This window comes from Myripristis murdjan, chromosome 21 (genome assembly GCF_902150065.1).
Source record: "Myripristis murdjan chromosome 21, fMyrMur1.1, whole genome shotgun sequence".
NCBI lineage: Eukaryota > Metazoa > Chordata > Actinopteri > Holocentriformes > Holocentridae > Myripristis > Myripristis murdjan.
The window spans coordinates 19,855,115-19,875,669 of NC_044000.1; the positions used below are offsets into that span (position 1 = coordinate 19,855,115).

The 20,555-nt window shown below is 41.0% G+C and overlaps 2 protein-coding genes across 2 annotated transcripts; one reads left to right on the forward strand and one right to left on the reverse strand.

Annotated features, from left to right (window-relative positions):
* Window positions 1-3,095: 3,095 nt before the first annotated feature.
* On the reverse strand, window positions 3,096-4,809 carry LOC115380073 (macrophage mannose receptor 1). The gene is made up of 5 exons (XM_030081123.1): window positions 4,353-4,809; window positions 4,140-4,228; window positions 3,892-4,032; window positions 3,602-3,713; window positions 3,096-3,463 (listed from the first exon to the last, which is right to left on the reverse strand). The coding sequence occupies exons 1-5, from the start codon at window positions 4,768-4,770 to the stop codon at window positions 3,396-3,398; spliced, it is 828 nt and encodes a 275-aa protein (XP_029936983.1). The 5' UTR covers window positions 4,771-4,809; the 3' UTR covers window positions 3,096-3,395.
* A 6,117-nt stretch (window positions 4,810-10,926) lies between these two features.
* Window positions 10,927-20,021, forward strand: jam2b (junctional adhesion molecule 2b). Its single transcript, XM_030081122.1, has 10 exons — window positions 10,927-10,992; window positions 14,094-14,159; window positions 15,702-15,812; window positions 16,029-16,178; window positions 17,040-17,221; window positions 17,439-17,547; window positions 18,285-18,392; window positions 18,571-18,589; window positions 18,690-18,738; window positions 18,898-20,021. The coding sequence occupies exons 1-10, from the start codon at window positions 10,941-10,943 to the stop codon at window positions 18,934-18,936; spliced, it is 885 nt and encodes a 294-aa protein (XP_029936982.1). The 5' UTR covers window positions 10,927-10,940; the 3' UTR covers window positions 18,937-20,021.
* The last annotated feature ends 534 nt before the right edge of the window (window positions 20,022-20,555 follow it).

Sequence of the window (20,555 nt, forward strand, 5' to 3'; positions counted from 1 at the left end):
AGTGATACATACATACAGACACGTTAACACCTCCCAAACAATTGCTTCAGACATGGCTCCTCCCTTAAACAAGCAATAAAATGTTGTTCAAGCGGTGCATCTTTTATGAACACATTTTTTTTTGGAGCCTATTATTCTAGGCAGTAGGTCCGCTGGATTATTGTGGCCATAAAATCCATATCCAGCAGCATTTTGTTTCCCTAAAGTCTATTTTACAGCCTCTGAGATCAGCATCCAAATTCCCCTCCTCTCAACCTCGTCTAACCCGACATCTGCTCTTCAGTCAGAGCGGGTAAACAAATTTGAGAACAAAATGTATCTATACTATATGTTACGCCAATATCTTAGCATATCTTTGCAGAACGATGAAGTTTGTCACTCTCATCTACCAAAACAAGCCAGGAGGGATCAAAGCAGACCCTCGTCACCCAAGTGATTACTGCCCATTTCTGAAATGGAAACCACACAATCAGCAGTCATCACAGGCTTGTCTTGGACTTGACACTTCCACCTTTTCTACGGTGCCTCAAGTTTGCTCTCATGTTTCACTCGGCAACATTTGTCCTGCTCCTTTCTGTCCCCTGATGTGTGCTATGTCTCATCCTGCGTACCTTGCGTTGAGTTGCTCATAAACTCGCATTTCTCTATTTGGCCAGTGCCTGAAATGCAGGAGCAAGAGACACAAAACTGCAAAACCATTTTAAAGTGGCAAGCGAAATAGTTTCTAAACTCATTACACATATACCAGACATCGTCAAAGAGCAATCACAAGGTGAAGATTACTGACAGAGATACTCAGACATTTAACAGCCTGTTACAAAACTGTAACCTTAAAAATGACACAAAACTGAATCAAGAACTTTGTATATTTTTTAGCACAGACTGTATTGATCTTTTTGCTTGGCCGCACAAAGGAATATGAGTGCATTTGGCAGGGCCAGGTCAGAGTCAGAGTCAGAGTCAGTTTATTTGCCATTTGCAGTAAAAAAAAAAAAAAAAAAAAAAAAAAAAACATTGGAAAATGACCCTTCTGCCCTTTTGCTGCAAACACAGGATGTTCTCATATTCCAAGGTAATATTACTCCCATAAACACCAATAAATAAATTGGATAGCTGTTTTATCAATACTAGAATAAAGTCAAACACCTTCTACAGCCTCCTCAGTCACCTGATCTAAACATCATACAAGCTTTAAGGGAAAATAATCCAATATTTCACTACACACAGTTCATCACTCTGATGAGAGAATTTTGAGGTTGACTGAAACTGCTCTGGGGGCAAAAGCTGGCCATATCCCCTATCAGTTACCTGATGTTTGTGTGTTGTTGTGATTTGCTGTTATTTGCCTACTCTTGGACAGTGTAATGTACACCAACATGCTGAAAATCACAGATTAACACCGATGTGTTTCCACGCTATGCAGGGGTGTCGTGTAACTATCGTTTACAGGCAGAGTCAAGCCTGTAACAAAAAGTTTACTGGAGTGTACAGATAGAGTGGCATTCACTCCACTATTTGTTTGTAAGCCTGGCTGTAGGGCGCAGTCGGGAACAGGTGTGTGTGGATCCAGAGCCTCAGTGAGTGAACACACACACATGCACACAGACAGAAGCAAGTAAACAACTGGCTGTGCCTCATGAAGCTAGAAAATACCCTGAACTGACAGGCAGCAAGCAGCAGCACTGAGTCATTCTCATCAGAAAAGCCCTTCTAATAACTGTGCCACCTCAGTAAAGGTATTTGGGGATTTCCCTCACTACAGAGCGTCACGGCTTCTAGGAATCCAACTCCTTCTGTTTCAATCCTCAGTCCCTCTGTGATCGAGGATGCATTGACTCATTTTGACAATATCAGTCTCATTTTATAACGGTCTTGTGCGAATTGTTTAGCACACTGTCAGATTTAATGTTGCCCACTGATATCCTCTTAGTGACTATGACTAATCAGATCTGATTATGTGCTCAGTCTAAAAATATTTATTTTGTAGTGTAGCCACAGGGTGCACAGTGAAGCTGTTCAGGATTCAGTCCAGCAATAGATTGGGGAAGCACTTTCAACTGTGATCTCTTAAATCCAGCACCAGTCATATTTCCAGGTACGGGAACAATGACTCTCCGGCTCACTTTTGCCGCAGTTAAAGACCGTCACTGCTATAGCGTGAGTGTGTGTCTGCACTATGTGAAGAATATAGTGTTATGACTTACATACAACTGTATTTAATGGTTTATTTGTTCATTTGGATCCACATTAGTTATTACCTGGGTAGCAACTATTCTCACTGTCCACTCAGTCTTATTAGACTGCATTCACATTAGAGAACGAGTAGCTGTGTGTGTACATGCTTGTGTGTGTCTGTGTGTGTGCTGTGTGTGCCTGCAGTGATGGGTAGGGCTCCTCAGGGGTGGGGGGTTGCATGCATGTGTGGAACAGTTAGCAATTAAAATAGAAGGATAAAGAGCTGCCAATCATCACCTGGGAGTTGCTAATCCTCACCTCTATCTACAGAGGTCACTGAAAGGCTATGCAGGTCAGTGGAAAATGAGTCATACACAGAGCAACATGTGAGTCCCCGCAGGCTTTACAGTAGCAGCATGTGCATCGAGACTGTGTGAATACATCACTTAATGGGTGATAAGCTCCACTAATTTTGAAGAGTAGGTGAGGACGGGAATTCACTGGTTCTGAATGCCACATTGACAGAGGAACACAAACACCCTCAAACACACACAGCCAGACAAACCGTGTGCCAGACAGTGAATGTGAAACATAAAATCTGGGTGTGAGCAATGCTTGCTGCCATGAGAGATTGTTGGCACCGGGACAGATCCCTCTCTGGGACAGAGGGACTCTTCCCTGATCCTGCAAAATAAGCCAGCATGCCAGGACTGCATGGGCTGGATGAGGACAGGATACCATATATGGGTCCTGGAGGGGTTAGGGGCCGGATATGGACCGCAGACTGATGGTGGTATTGCTGTTGTCTGGTAAACATTTCTTATCTAAAGCCCATCAGGGCCCCTGTGGTCTGGAAAGTGTAGCTCTCACTAAGGGTCAAACAGTATCACCAGGCTGGAAATCTCAAGCCAAACAACAAAATATCAAACAATAGTTTTCTTTATTTACAGAATACAGTACGTTATCAAAACTTGCGAAACACTGCTCCTCTGCTTTATTGTAAAGCACATTTTAAAGCACGAAAGGGGTTATAGTGCAATATGCTCAGGACTGCTGATTTTCCTTTAATATTTTGACTGCATTGCATTCAATCCATTTGAAGGATCAGTTTTGAAATCTTCATGTATTTACTTTTGTCTTCCAAAATCTCACTGCTAACTTCAAGGCAACAAAAATAACATAAAATCAGACAAAGAAGCAGTTTGGGATTCATATATTCTCTACAAAGGATAGGAACAGACAAATGCTCGGAGGTCCCAGCACGGCATGTCGTTGAACTTCCCATTTCCTGAAAGGCAAAGAAACAATTGAAGATCATCCAGAGACACAGTATTGAATATCATATAAGAAAGCCCTCATCAATCAGTGTCTGCGTGTGTATTCAGAAGAGACTTCAAAAGCAAAACGTGTGCTGTGTGTCTCATACCGTATGCCAGGAGCTCCACGCAGTCCTCCACACCTGCAGTGTCATTGGGCTCCCCTGACAGCCAATCAGCATAGGTCCAGCGAGATCCATCCAACCAGATAAAGCGGCCGGTCTGACAGATGAGAGGAGATGCGGGAGTCATTCATTCTGCTCAGTTTTTACTGTCTGTGGGTCATTCTCTTGGTGCAAATATTGTACTGATATAAAAAATAAAAACTGACAAATAAGAACCGTAACTCAGTGTTGTGCTTTGTATAATGAAGTGTATTTTATAATCTATGACAACTCACGTCCAGGTAGCGAAGTCCCCCAACCCATGTTCGTGTATATCCTCCAATTTCCCGAGACATCATCTGCATCACCTGCCTGTGGATGTTCTCACTTGTGATGGCGGCCAAGTGGCCATTAGGGAAGTTGTCCTGGCAGAAAAACTGTGAGGCAACAGAATAAACATTAATAAGCATTTCCTTATTTAAATCTCTGAAGTTTTACAGTGATACAGGTGACAATTCAGGAGTGCAGATTATGTTGAACTTACCTCGGCTTCTGCGGCCCTGCTTGGTCCACGGAAAAACCGGTAACACTTCCCCTTATACTCTATGCCAAGGCAAGACTGCCGCTTTGTGGCTGGAAGATGACATTACAATATTTAAATGTTTCTAATCAGTGGACAAAATTATTGACACCCATGAGCCCAGCACACACATAGAGAGTGTGAATATACACATGTAACGTTTCATTCGGGCTTTACCTTGGCCATGTGGTCCTGATGGGGGAACCAGGAAGTTGACCTCTTGGTCCTCTTGGTTCTCGTCCCTCATCATTACTTCCACCGGCTCCTCTGGAACGACTGGTTCACTAACAAATGGATCATCCATCATCTCAGGCTCTAGTTCCATGACTGGCTCTTCTTGGGCAGTGAGGTAGTCTTCCCCATCTTCTTGTGACAGTGGCTCCAGATCATTAACAGCATCCTGACCCAGAAACTCTGCCCTCAAACCTTGCTCCAGTTTAGACATCTCATCATCACTTGTGTCCTCTTCACTTGGGACGTCCTGAGACAGTGGCTCCAGGTCCATGACTGGCTCTTCTGGCTCATCTGGTTTTTCCATGGCAAGATGCTTTTCCTCAACCTCCAGGCCGGGCTCCGTCTGCACCTCGTGGTCCATCTGACTGTGAACTTCTTGCTCCACTTTAACCTCTGATTCTTTTTTAACTTCAGGCTGTACTTGAACTTCTGGCTCTGCCTTAACCTCTGGCTCTGCCTTAACCTCCGGCTCTGCCTTAACCTCCGGCTCTGCCTTAACCTTCGGCTCTGCCTTAACCTCCGGCTCTGCCTTAACCCCTGGCTCTGCCTTAACCTCCGGCTCTGCCTTAACCTCTGGCTCTGCCTTAACCTCCGGCTTTGCCTTAACCTCTGGCTCTGCCTTAACCTCCGGCTCTGCCTTAACCTCTGGCTCTGCTTTGACCTCTGGCTCTACTTTGACCTCCACCACATCACTTTTCTCTGCACCCCCTGGGACGTCAGACGTTTTCTCCTGCCCCGTAGAGTCTAGTTTAGCCTGTGGCGCAGGCTCTTCCACCACCACATGGCCCTGCACTGGAATCACATCTCCCTGCACAGGGCTCTGGTCATTTTGTGCAACATCACGCTCCAATGGTGGCATCCCTAGAGCCACTGCATGATACAGAGAGGTAAAAAATGAAAAAACACCACTGGATGAATGGATATCAATTGATTAATGACTAACTGGCTATTGACATGCAGGTAGAGAAGCATGACTTGCAGAAAAACCTGAATATAAACAATTTAAGTAGGGATGGAGTAGAGAATATTTCCACATAAAGGGTTTTTGTTGGCAAATATACAAACTAAGTTAGTTAATTAACATTATTCTTGACAGATGAATCCCTTATGTGTGTACCTTTATGTTCCAAGATGTTTAAAAAAAGGAAGTAAAAAAGAAAATTGACTTTGGCTAATTCACGTAACAATAGTTGCAACTATACAGAATTTCTCCCTTGAATCTTCAAACAAATTGAACACTGAATTGAAACAACACACATATACACTACAATCCAATACAACTGTTGTGCCATAAAGTTTACTTTTATGATGCTTAAAATGCTCACGTTTTCTTTTTTGCACAGTAACAGAGGTGCTCATTCAATTCTGTGTTTGGCATCGAGCTCATAGTTAGTGCTGCTGTTGTACTGGACTGCATTTTATTGAAAACCGTTTCCACTATTTTGTCCCCCCTCATGTATATACATAGTGAGGACAAAAAATGAGAAACACCTCGCAATATAATGTAGTCCAATACAAGACCTCTGCAAACTACAGCCTCTATAATAAACACAGAATTAAATTTACACATTCTCCAAATTGTCAACAAAAACTGACCATTATAAACTTTATTAAAAGGTAGAACTGATGGCAGAGCTGTTGACCATAGCTGCATTAGACTGTACAGGTGGAGCTGATGAAGTGTGTATGTTTATCCCTGAGAATCTACATGTATTAATTTTATGTATAGTATCTGTGTTGAAAGTCGCCCAGAAGTCCTCAATCACATAATTATAGGATATTTTTTAATGCAGTTGCTTCCTCCTTCAGAGGATCCTTGGGCTTGTGGACTTAATGACTGGGCACATTCCAGAAGGAAACAAACACGCTACAACAAACCACTTTGCTCTAAAGGATCACACTGGATCTGACTTGACTTTTGTTTTTATTTGTCATTACGTTTGCCTTGCAAAGAGTAAAATGATGGTGTAGTGCCTAAAGGAAAAGACAGCTGGGTACACATGAAACTTAGCTGATCTAATTAGCGAGTCAAAGTAAAAACAGAAATAGAGACCACAACTGGAAAAACTTACCGGCCAGGCTCAGTGAGAGCAGAGATAATACCTTCATTTTTGATCTAGGCAGAAAGTTGAGAGAATTATTAGAACTGAATTAAAAACGCCACGATTGGCACTTGATGAATAATTCATTACGTAAATTAATAATGACTAATAAATATTAAGATTCTGTGTTGAAATTCATGAGGAGTATACATACAGTGCATGCATGTAAGCTGGGTTTTTGAGTATTTTCTTCCTACCTGTGCTTCTGTGATCCCTCTTGTCTTTGTGACTGTTTTTGATTCTCTGTGTTTCCTTATGGCTCTCCTGCTTTTTATGAACAGCAAGAGCCGTTCCCTTTTTAATTTCACCCGTTGTCAGTGAGTAATAAAGTACGTCTGTGGCCCTTCCCGTTAGCCGGACATTATCAAAAGCCTCATTTTTTCTCTTTTGTTTCCTGCTGGAATGTGCCCAGTCACTAAGTCCACAAGTCCAAGGTTCCTCTGAAGGAGGAAGCAACTGCATTAAAAAATATTCTATAATTATGTGTGATTGAGGACTGCTGGGTGACTTTCAACACAGATACTATACATAAAATTAATTCATGTAGATTCTCAGTATGGAAATAGGGATAAACATATGCACTTTATCAGCTCCACCTGTACAGTCTAATGCAGTTCAATGCAACAGCTCCGCCATCAGTTCTACCGTTAAATAAAGTTTATACTGTTCACTTTTTGTTGACAATGTGAAGAATGTGTAAATTTAATTCTGTGTTTATTATTGAGGCTGTAGTTTGCAGAAGTCTTGTACCAGACTACATTATACTGAGAGGTGTTTCTAATTTTTTTGTCCTCCCTATTTATATACATGAGGGGGGGACAAAATAGTGGAAACGGTTCTCAATAAAATGCAGTTCAGTACAACAGCAACACTAACTATGAGCTCGATGCCAAACACAGAATTGAATGAGCATTACTACTCTATTACTGTGACAAAAAGTGTTATAGGCATCATAAAAATAAACTTTATGGCACAACAGTTGTATTGGATTGTATTAGACTGCACAGGTGGATCTAACCGAGTGGCCACTGAGCATACATATTAACAGAAGTTTTATCAAATCAATTAAGGGTCACAATTAGTTTAAAGATCACACCACGTGGCAAACTCTCACCATGTGATGTTTGGCGAAGGTGGCTTGACGTCAGTAGAGCGAATCAGCAGTAAGGAAGTAAATCTAGAAAATCAGCATACAGCATCAAGGAAATGGATATTTCTTGAAACAACCTGCCATGTGACCAGTGTACAAACACCTTTATCTGACCCCATTAGGGCTGAAGATAACTGTCCCTATTCAGCACCTATGGTAATAAATTTATATTAGCTAAAAGTTAACCTGCCTCATGTGTCTGGTGAGATCATGAGAAGACTTCCTTTATTATTTTGCATTTCTTTCTTTCTTTCTTTCTTTCTTTCTTTCTTTCTTTCTTTCTTTCTTTCTACAAGCATAACCCAACCCCTTCTACTGCATTTAGTACTACTTCAGGTACTTCAGCTCCTTCTGTTAGTATCACTAGTACTACTACTCTCAGTCAGGGTTGGGAGGGTTACTTTAGAAATGTTTTCCAATACAATTACAGATTACCTGTTGAAAAATATATTCGGTAACTTACTCTACGCATCACAATATTACAGTAATGGAATCGGATTACTTTGAGTTGCTTTAGGATTACTTCAATGCCAAATACAAAAAAGACAAAAAGAAAAGATATCGATAATATTTTTACTCAAATGCATTTTGTATGAAACATCAAAACAACACAAACTCAGAAAGGAGAGCTTCCACTTGACTGGACTCTGATGCGATCCTCATTTTCTGATTTAAACACAAAGTTGTGAAAATATTTCCACGCAGGGAGGGCACATTTTTCACTTGGAGACATGGTGCTGGCCCCTGGTGGGTGTTACTGCCATGCTGCACTGTGCATTTGTCATAGTAGTAGTATAATAAATGATAATATAAAAATACATTTATTTTATATTATTTTTAAAAATATAATCCTGTAAAATAATATCTGTTTTGACAAGTCATATCATTAATCTGAATGTCTTTTTTTTTCTTCAGGGTTTTTTTTTGTAAGTGTATCGGAATATTATTCAAAATACAGGAAAATTAAATTTTTTTGTATCTTGATTACATAATGCCCATTACTGTATTGTTTCAACTTAGGCTATTATTGCTAATGAAAACTATAATGAAATAGCAAAGTAAAAAACAATGTTATTACAATAACTCAAATAAAACTCAACTAACTGACAGATAACTGAAACTGTATTGTGTGTTTACAAAAGTAAAATACACTAAAATTACAGAGAAAATGTCTTTAGTTTTTGTGTTGGTCCATTTCTTTCATGAGCGCGGTGTTTTGGGTGGATCTATCCTCCATTGCTGTGCCAGTTTTACTCCAGCAGGTGGCTAATATCCTTCAGCCAGCACAGCAAGACATGTTTGAAGACTGACACTGACAAAGACTCCACAATACAAAAAAAAATAAATCAATAAAATGTCATAACTATAATAACTTTGCACCAGAGCAACAAACAGAGCAGAAATCCTTGGAAGATGGCCGTTTCTGAGATGCTGCAACACGAGTGTCTGGCATGAAACATCACGTGACTTCTAATGCTGTTAAATTGATTTCTAATGTTGTTCCAGTGTTCAGTTTGTTCTAATGTTCAGTTCAACAGGAGCTGAATCTGCATTATACTTACACACACACACACACACACACACACACACACACACACACACACACTTACATACACTATATTTATACGAGCCTCATTGTCTGGAGGAGGAGGCTGTTTGTGTAAAAGGAGATGTGTACCTAATAAATTGGGTATTGAGTACTGTGTGTGTGTGTGTGTGTGTGTGTGGTATGGGTCATGTTCATGGTACAGCAGCTGGGATTGTTACTTGTGAACAGGTGCTGCAGCAGAGATTTTGTGCGTCTGTGTTTCTCTCTCTCTCTCCCTCTCCCTCTCTCTCTTTCTCTCTCTGTACCCCCCACTCACATCTCCACGTGTGCATAAGCATGTGTGTGTCTGTATGGGGGCCAGTGTGTGCATGCGCATATGGCCACAAATGTAAGCATGTGTGCACACAAGTGAGTGACAGTGTGCTGCTGCTGCTGCTGCTGTGTGTGTGTATGTGTGTGTGTGTATGTGTGTGTGATGGTGGTGAGAAACATAATAGCCATAACAGTAAAGAACAAGGACACAGTAGCTCAGCCAGCTGTCCCCTCCTGAGTCTTCCTCCAAAACCGCCTCCTCTTACATCAAACACCGTCTCCCTGCACGCTGTCACACGGAAACCTCACGACTGCATGCAGTTTCAGTGATTTTCACGTTTTAACTTTGGTTGATAGATCCCACTTGATTCAATTCTACCTGCCCTTAGGGGTATGAAACCTTTTCAGCCTCCCCTGGATAAAATTCACAGTGCTCAAGCTGTGGAGTTTTCAAACTGGGCCTCCAAAGGCACCAGGAATAGCCTACTTTAATGTCACTGTCATTTAATTCACTAGTTATGATACAAAAAATGTATGAGTGATTATTTCAACATTATGTTTTACTCTGATCACATTTTATCTTTTTGTGAGAGTTCAAGTGAATCTAATCGATTTAATACTTACCTAATATTAACGCAAAGCAAAGTGCCTTTTTCTGTCTGGGACAGAAATCCAAAATTCAACTTCAACTTGTTGAAGTTGAATTTTGTCTGAAACATTAAAAAAAAGTTTCAAAACCTCCCGCATTAAACATTAACAAGGAGGCCTGCAGTTTGCTGTCAGCTGCACGTGTTTTTTGAGTAGAATGCTTTTATTTTGAAACGTTCTGTATTTTAAAGTGTGAAAGTTTAATTTGCAATTTTTGATTATTTGCAGGGAGGAATGAAACTGTTGATTATTTATTTTTTGTGTCATCATTAGAGGTATTCCAGCTCGCACAATGGCACTGTATAACAGACTATTGGATTTATTTAAAGTGCAATTTAGATCAAATAAAGGCACTGTTTCACGTCAAAATAAAACGACCACATACTGTAGCCTATGTTCTCCCTGGTGTTTTGCTCTGTCTGATAAGAAAGTGCTAAACAAACATCAGACAGCCTCTTGAACTCCTCTGTGAACATTATCACCACTCCCACGGGTGCGCGCACCCCCTCTACCCCCTCCCGCGCGCCCCAACCCCCCAGGCTACATGGTGCGAGAGCGCGCCTGCAGTTGATGAAACTTGCCGGGAGTTGAGCAGTGTGTGTGTGTGTGTGTGTGTGTGTGTGTGTGTGTGTGTGTGTGTGTGTGTGTGTGTGTGTGTGTGTTGAAACCAGTTGCAGCCCGGCGGTCAGAGTCATCACACACACGCACACACACATATACACCCGGGGAGCTGTCCACACACACCGCGCCGCTCTGAGGGTCCACACAACATGAACACCGTCAAGATTTTGGCTCTTCCTCTCCTCGTCGCCGTGATGCAGAGTGAGATATTCCCATTTTACAAACTCGATTATTATCTGGACAATCATTATAGACCAGGATATAATATCCCCTAAAGGTTGATGTTGTAGAAATATTATATTCTGTAAAGTATGGTGTCTAAATGTGGTTTGTGTTAGCCTGCTCAGCAAGGAGTTTTCTTCTGGCACTTGTGGTCTCCTTTTGCATTATTGTTGTAATATTGCTGTGATTTTCCTACACATGAGTTCATTTTTACAGCCTCCTTTACTGATTGTTCAGTGTTGCCTATATTTCATTCCATTTCAAAAAACCTGAGGTCATTGGGCCAATTTAGTCTCAAAAGTTTCAGAAAATGGAAAGAAATTTGATAAGGAGCTTCCATAAAAAAAGGATGGATGAGACTTTAATTTAATAGTTACAACTGGGGATGCAAGGGATTAAAAACAATTAAAATTACAGAGCAAAGACAATGAGTTTTGATGTAGTAGATAATAAAAAGATGCCAATAGTGGAAACTATCCAAATAACTAACTATAAACTACTTAAAAAAAACATCATTGACTTGGCTGTGAAAGTCAGAAAAGCTTGAGGATAGATTTAAATGATATTCTGTAAAAAAAAAAAAAAAAAAAAAAAAAAAAGATAGACTTGATGATTCGTTATGTATTGGATTTGAGGCAGTCTGACTGGATTAATATTTTTTTGACTCATCGTGTGTTTGTGTGAGTGTGTGTTGTGTGTAGGGGAGGTGTGTGGGAGTACTTTGATGTGTGATGTGAGCGACTGGGAGTGTCTGGGCTTCGTGTTTACACTGGCCGCTCTCTGATGCTGCTTCAAGCCCAGATCCAGAGTGTGATGAGGCAGGTCACACGGCCTCTGGAGGAGATCCCGCCTCGGTGTGCAGATAGCCCCCGCCTGACCCCGATGTTAACTGGGCACAGATGAAACCAAACACTCACTATCTGGAAGCTGCATTGAAGTTTCTGAGGGAATCTTAACAGGCAGAGGCTATGTTCCAAACAACATGTTTTATGCAGCCGATAATTGCATACAAGTATGTGTGTGTGTGTGTGCGTGTGCATCAGGACCAATTATCCTTTGAATCCTTCAGTGTGAGGCTGCTTTCAGTGGGTTAAAGTTTTAGATCAGAATTAGTTTTGCATTTAAATTAGAGTAAGAGTTAAAGTTAAAGGGGTATTTTCAGTACTTTTGTTTGCCTATCATTTATGATTGTACATCACAGAACATCACTGCTCGCTTCAGCGAAGAAAATGAAAAGGAAATGATGAGTGTCCTTTTTGAGGAAGGAAAATTCACAGAGCAGTCAAATGCATCCTGAAATTGTCCATCCAAAAAATCTTTGCAAATTGTGCTTCCTAAAAAGTTTAAATTAACATTTACGATAAAAGCCCACAAAACTGGAGTTTACATCCAGACTGTTCTGCTGTTTGCTCGGCCACGTTCACTTGAACTTGGACCTCAGAATCTCAGTCTTGACCTGCAACAAGACTGTGTTTGTGGTATTAATACAAGAAAAAAGGATGCTCTTTTGCTAACAATAAATTAGAAAGAAAATCTTCTCTACATGGTGGATTAGATACAGTAAATATCAAGCAAGACAAATCCACATCATTGTTTTCACAATGCCCATGTTCATTTAATATTTCTCTTCTGGGTTTGATTTCCCAGCCAGTTAGTACATGTATGGTCACGGATGTTCGAGCTTCCCACCAGTGTGTGAATTCAGCATTAGAGGTGATATAGTCAGTTCAATGTTAAATTATCACCAATGGTTAAATGACTGAAAATCCATTCAAAAAAAGTAAAAAAAAGTGCTTTATACTTGTGCAAAAACACAAGTATGGTTCTTTAAAGTTAGAGGTGAGGGAATGGATGTAGTCAGTCCTCACAAGTATAGCAAAGCAAACTGTGTGTGTGCGTGTGTGTGTGTGTGTGTGTGTGTGTGTGTGTGTGTGTGTCTCCTGGGGTGGGGAATTGAACAGAGATATGTACAAGTGTGATTGTGTTGATACCCTCTGTTGGGCCAGCTGAACAGGGTAAGGTTACTGTGATATAGAGGGGCTTTGTCTGCGCAAAACCATGCTTTCCATGCATGTGCATATGTCCCCCCTCACCCCCCAACACACACACACACACACACACACACACACACACACACACACACACACGCTTTCCCTTGAAGTTTCCTCTCTCTAAGCACTCTTTTCATACTAAACAAGAACCAGATTTTACACGAGTGTTCTTCATTTTCTATGAAAGCTCATTAACATTTGGTGTCTCATGCATTTTTGCACAGTATATTTCATTTGTGTGTATATCTGTACATGTTAGTGCAGAGTATTAGTGTGAGAGTGTGTCTGCTGAAGGGACAGAGGGGGTTATCAGGTCAGGACAGAGCAGCTCTCACAGAGCCATCCATCACCTGCATTCCTGCACTGCAGCGCTCCTGGCACCACCAGGCTGCACACACACTCTGTGGGTTCCCCAGCACCTCTTTCTGTCTGTATCCACACAAAATACGAAAGCTGATGCATGTGCACAAATTCTGCAGGAGGAATTTAAAGTATTTGTGACTTTATTTATGTGGGTGATGTGGGTGAAAATGTGAGGATTTCGATGTGGGAGTCTCCTTGTCTTTTTATCCTCCTTTATGTCCTTATCTGCACGTCTGGTCTTGCTCACTGTAAGGGAATCCACAAGACATGGTGTACCCCAATTCTATAAATTCATAGAATATAATTTCTTGTGTAAAATACATTGAACATGTTATAAATGAAACGTTTTTTGTAGAGAGAGAGAAACCTGGCTAAGACTGCAGCATAACACAAGAATACACCAAAATTACAAGAAAGGACAACATAAGGGCTACAATTAGTTGTCAGGAACAACTAATTAAAGCTTAGATCATTAAAGATACTGATCAATACTCGATTAATCAGATGGTCAAAGGTTATTCTGTTTGTCTTCATGAATGTGACGAGAAAGGTTGTTACGATTGTAGTGAAGACCAAATGAAAAAAAAAAAAAAATCTCCGGCTGTGATATGTGGTGAGCTGACAGTTTGATCCAACACATGATAACAGCTGATCCTCTCGCTGCAGGTCCTGCCTGCCTGTCGGTGACTGTGAGCAGCAGTAAGCCCAAAGTGGAGGTCCACGAGCACACAGGTGAGAGCGGGGATCAGCGTCAGGGCTGGATGACACTTTATTTATGGGTCAATATCATTCCTCTAAAGCCAAACGAGCAGATTGCTGCAGCACCAAGCTGAGTGCTGATTGAGTTTCTGTGCGTACACATTAGTCGTGACAAAATACCAAACTGATTGCAACAGTTTTTGCAGGGGAAGCAGGTTCTGGATCTGACGGGTCTCAGTGTATCGTCTAACAAGTGACAGTAAAGTGTCTTTAGAAAGTCGACCGAGTTTCCAGTGAAGCTCACAACTCTATGAAAGGCAGCTGATAGATTTTCTCTGATGTAGACATATCAGATATGTCTGGGCTAGAGTTAATCTACAGCAGGGGTTTTCAAAATTTTACATGATCTTGACACCCAAATTACTGTTCAATAAGCCACGGACCCCTAGTAGAATTATTTTTTACCCTATAGGGACCCCTACATCAAGAGATAATGTGGTTTGAGTATTAAATGCGTGTGAAAGGCAGTGTGGGATGAAATCTGAGGAAAGAAATCTAACTTCAGTCCAGCGTCACTGATCTCATGTTCAAAAGTATCATTTTAATAATTAACATTGATTTATTTTTAGTTTATTTATTTATTTATTTATTCAGTCTCTAATTTTCTGGTGATTATCTTGTAATTTTTTCTTATATTTTTTCCTAGTATTTTATTTTATTTTATTTTATTTTATTTTATAGCTAATTTGGCAATCAGCTTTTTTCCTTAACTTTGATGGCACAGGTCATTTGTACTGGTGTCAAAGGGTTAAATTGTTCAGATGTCAAATTTGAATGCAGAAAAATCGTGGTCATATTAAACCTGTAAAATTAAACTTTTCCTCATTTTGCTGACTGGGGGTCTCTGCACCCAACTTTGAAAACCTCTCATCTACAGAGTTGGGGTTAATGTTAAAATTCACATCAGGTAATGGTCAGATTTAAGTTTACATACCTTACACAAGAAAATATGATTTCCAGTATGAACTATCAAGTTAGTATTTCTCAAGGCTGCACTAACGTCACTTAATAATTTACAGAAAAAAGTACTGGTGTCTTTTGCATTCAATCAATGAATAAATGAATAAATAAAGCTGAGAATATGTATAGGGCAATATATTGTGGCAAGATATTATAATATATTGAAAAATACATAAATTATTGCCGCTTGTCATACTGAAAAATAAAGTTACTCATGTTGATTCACATGAATAAAAGTGAGATGAATTTAATGAGTTCATGAAAAAGGAGGGAAACAAATGAGCTTCAGATAAGTTTCAGTAAAATGATAAAGTTTACTGTAGTGTTTGCCTTTATGGTAATATAATTACATTTTACCCATGCATGCATACATTGTTATATATTGAAAAATATTGAGTACTGGCTTTCCACATATCACAATACCTTCAATATATTTCACTATTGCATTATAAGAATATTTCCAGTAATGGAGTATTGGACCATCCAAACAAAAGGCCTCCATCTGCTGCACATTGCGTTAGCTTTTCTCTCACCACCACCTTCCTTTTTTCACAGATGCTGTTCTGGCCTGTGAGTTCAAGACAGAGAAGGATCAGAACCCGCGTATCGAGTGGAAGAAGAAAGGAAAGGGGGTGACATTTGTTTACTTTGATCGCAAATTTAGCGGTGAGCGACTGAGCCTTCCTGCGTGCATCCCTCTGCTTTCTCTTCTTACTTCAACTCCTCTTTGCTGATATTTTGCCTCCTGTCTTTCCATCACTTTTTCCTCCACACCCTCTTTGATTGTTTTCTTTTTTCCTCTCATTTCCAGCCTTCTACCACTTAATTAAGCCCCCTACCCTCTTCATCACCTCCCTATGAACCTTGTTCCCTCCACTCTAGGATCGTATGCAGGACGGGCCAAGATAGAGGGGGCGACGCTGACGATACACTCGGTCACCCAGAAAGACTCTGGGGAGTATCGCTGCGAGGTCACGGCCAGCGAGGATCACGTCAACCTGGGAGAGACAAGTGTATCGCTCAATGTACTTGGTAAGACAGTAAAGGTGTGAGTGTGTATGCAGGTTTTTGTGTGTGTGTGCAAATATACATTTATGTGTGTGTTTTTGTGCGAGACAAATAAATAGGAAACTTCAAGGTTGGAGAAAATCGCTTGTTTGAATCCATTCTCTCCCTTCTCAGCAGCCACTTTCGAGGCCCTTGCCCTTGAGCAAATCACTGATGTGTGGAAATGTGTGAATATGAATCAGAGTGTTGCTGGAAAAGAGCAAAAACTGCTCAGTCTACTTTCCCTGGTCAATTAAAGGATCATTCCACTTTCTATCGCTGTTACGCTGCTGCACATCATCAATATGCTCGAGGCATTTCAAGATTTATTTTGAGCTGTAATTCAATTAATTTTACCCACTTTCCCTCAACCAGCATCCGCGTCTACTCCTGCTTTGGTTATTAAATTCCTCCATTTCCCAGAATTCTTTCTAGAAACTCCCAAAGAATGAAAAGGGTGAATTTGTTCAGCTGTGGATATTTAAATCTATAGACATGTCTTGTGGCTACTTTGCATTCTGGTCTGTTGAAGCTGCTGCTGGTGGAGGAACTGGCATCTTCTCTTCTTCTGTGATGGGTCTCTCTCTGTATGATTGTTGACCATCTGTGCAAAATGGTGTCTTTACAGAGAAGCTTTTACCCTTTTATTTCCTTTCTGCCTTTCATGGTTGATATTTTAGATAACTGTAAATGTTAATGTTTTGCTACTTAGTGCAAAAGAGGGGAATAAGAAAATACACCACTAAATGACAAAATAGGTCCAACAATTTAAAGCACATTGTTGAAAGCTGTAGATTTTTTGTGCTGTTTGCATCACTTGAATCGTTGTCCTCTCTCCCGTCCCAGTGCCTCCTCATGTCCCGTCCTGTGAGGTGCCCAGCTCTGCGTTCGCAGGCTCGGACTTGGAGCTTCTCTGTAAGGACAAGCTCAGCGTGCCTCCTGCCACCTACCGCTGGTACAAAGACAACAAGGCCCTGATTTCCTCGACAGACACTTCCTACAGCATGGACACACACAAGGGCACGCTGGTGAGTGCAGGTGCATGGGTGTGCACACACACACACACAGGACAAACACAAGACAAGCACTCCAAGCACCACAAGCATGAGGACACACACAAAGACATGAACGCTTGCATGCATACAGGCACATACAGACACACCTACACACACCCACACACATATACACACTATTGTTGTTCTCTTCGCCTCCCCTCTAATGTGTGTCTCTGTCTCTTTGGAGCAGAAGTTAAAGAGTGTGTCCAAGGCAGACTCAGGGATGTACCGCTGTGAGTCCTCTAACAGTGTGGGGGCGCCCAAGAGCTGTGTGGCCCAACAATTGAAAGTCATTGAATGTAAGTATTTTGAGTATCATCCACTGTTTTAGATTATCCACAGCTTTTATTTAGTGCTAATGATTGCCCACCTGGCATCTATTGTCCTCTTGGCTGCAGTTTTTTTTTACTTGAGCAAAAGCAAGGTTTTTTTTTTTTTTTTTTTAATATAAATTTTCTTAGGTCATTTTGTCTTATTGGTTAAGATTAGGTGTTAAGGTTAGGGTTAAGCATAAGTTGGTCATGGCTAACATTAAGGAAAGGCTTTAGAGAATGTATATAAGTCAATTAAAAATCACCTCGCTTTGATGTTATCCTTCCTTCTTTCTCCAAATTGGCCTCGGGGGGGTTTTGGGGGAGTTTTTTCTTGCCCGATATGAAGGTTCACATCAGGGGGTATTGTTTTGTTTTCTATAAACTGTGGGCCTGTAAAGCCCTTTGACACCGTCACAGTTATTAAGGGCTCTAAGTAAACTTGAACTTGAACACAGTTTTTGAGATGGGTGCACACTAGACATTTCGGGTATTGCTTAAAATGAACTTAGCTTGCAGCACCGGATATCTATGCTGGCAAACAGCCTGATGAAGAAATGTAATTGCTGGTTGGCATATGATCCGACAGGGGGCAAATGGGGCAAAATTACAGTTCCTGTGGATGTTTTATGAAGTCCAAAACTTACATTTTGGACCTTTAACAAAGGCAAAGCATTGGTGTAAGAGAGTGTACTCAGTAAACAAGCTGCCCGTCTCCCTCACAGATCAGCTGAGTCTGAAGACTCTGATAGCAGGTGGTGTCGGTCTGTTCCTGCTCATCTTCATGTGCTGCCTTGGACTGTGTCTCTGCCGACGTCGAGGCTGCTGCAAGAGTAAGTCTGCTGCTGCCGCCATCTGCGTGTGTTTGTGTGTGTGTGTGTGTATGTGGGTGTGTGTGTGAGTGTGTGTGCAGATTTACAGCATCACTGGCAGGTAGGATAGCAATCATAGAAAAATATCGCCTCTTTTGTTTTCAATAACCACTTTGCATTTTGTTGTTTCTCTGAACAGATGAAAAGAAAGCAAAAAGGTGAGAGTTTCACTTTCCAGTATTATAACGCTCACTCTTGCTTCTGCGTGTTACCGGATGGTCGTGAGGTTAAACTAAACCGGAAGTTTTTGTCTTTCAGCACCAAGGCCTACAGCCCTTCTCCACCTCCTCCTCCTCCCACTCGTAATGTGAGTGTTCAAAGTGATCGCCATCGTGTCGATGCTTGTTTTGGCTGCTGCTGTGAATTCGGGTTGCTGCTAATTGTGTTGTTTGATAAGCAGCTGATAAGCACGGTCTCAGGCTAATTAAAGGAAACGATTCATTGTGTGTCTTTCTACTCTCCACAGCTAAAGAACTACAAACAAACTCAGTCCTTCATGATATGAGTGCAGACCACTCCCCACAAGCCCAAGAAGCATCCACGCAGCGAAATGTCCACTTTAAAAGCACTGGAACGCCGCTTAGTCAACTTTGTGTTTGGACGAATTCCCTTCATGTCTTGGACGAACACGAAGAAGGACTGAAATTCAGATTCTAGAGAAAGAAAAAATTGCAAAAACTTCCCAACACGAGACTCTACAGGCCAGTTTCCGAAACACTGAAACAAAACGCGTTTTGCTTCACAAAGAGGCCTCCTCTCTCCACCTGTACTTCACATTTACATTCAGAGCTCGACTTCTGATTTATTGCTCGGAATGTTTTATGGACCACTCATCCTCCAGGTGCTATAAAATAAACATTATTCCCTTTTTTTTTTTTTTTTTTTTTTTAGCTTAGTCGAGTGTATTCAGTCATTCTTCCAGTCTTGTATGTTGAATTTTTCAGCTCATCCCAGCCTACAGGAGCAAAAATCAGGGTGGACGTCTGTTGCACCACCTTCTGTCCAATCCCCATCACAGGTCTACATCGATTAGAGCCTAACCCTGCATAGATTAGGTCAAACGCCTTTATGTTCCTTGTGTCCTTTTATTCATACTTAGAAGGAGATGCGTGAATTATTATGTTATCTTATATTTTTTATTGTTGTTTTCATCTATTCATTATTCTGTTTCAGTATTGCTATCATGTAGTCATTGTTATCTGTTTAATCTTTGCTTGTAGAAACGTGTGTGTGCAAATGATGTGAACTGAGTGATGAGTGAACAGGTGTCTCTACACACTGAATGTTACTTCAGAGGCTTTGTGAATGGCTGATTATTATGTTTATCGATCACTCTATCTATCGCTTGACCAGTCAGTGAAATTGGCTGTGATCTACTTTGTGTTTTTTGTTTTCTTACATAAACAGGCCACTAGATGGCACCGTATCACTGGCTCTATCTCACGATACCGTCTGGGCACAACACCACAGCTAAATGATGCCAGCCTCTATCCATTATTTGTCTATGAACAGTGGCACTATTGTTCTTTTCCTTTTGTTCTGGCTGTTCCTCTCATTCTGGTGCCCATAAATCAAAGGTCTTGACATGCACTGTTTGTCTGAGCGTCTTTACCATGCGGTTCTGGAAGGAGCAGCTACTGTGTGTGCGTTTGTGTCTGTGTGTCTCTGTGTGTGTGTGTATGTGTGTATTTACATGTACAGGATTTAGGATTTAGGATTTGCCTCATGTTCATATTAATGTTAATGCACAATTTGCATGTCTTTGCACCTGGCACGGTCTCCTTGGCTGTGGGGCTTGGAAATACTACAATACAGATATTGTGAAGGCTCGACCAGAGAGATGGTGTGCTATTGGTCTTGTTAGCAGCTTCTTCCCAGCCCGTTCCTCATAACGTCGTGAAGGATATTAGCTCGGGTACAAAATGTGAAAATCTGCTTTATGACTAAGGCAGTATAGTTATATCATTACGTTGCTGCGAGGAAAACTCTATCCTCAATCTGGCAACTTTTCAGTAACTAAGAAAAAATGACCTTGTTTTCTGGCGGAACAATGGAGTATTTTTGAGTTCATCCTATGGTTTCATAAACTTTCACAACAACTGAAGTGAAAGCATGAAATTCACT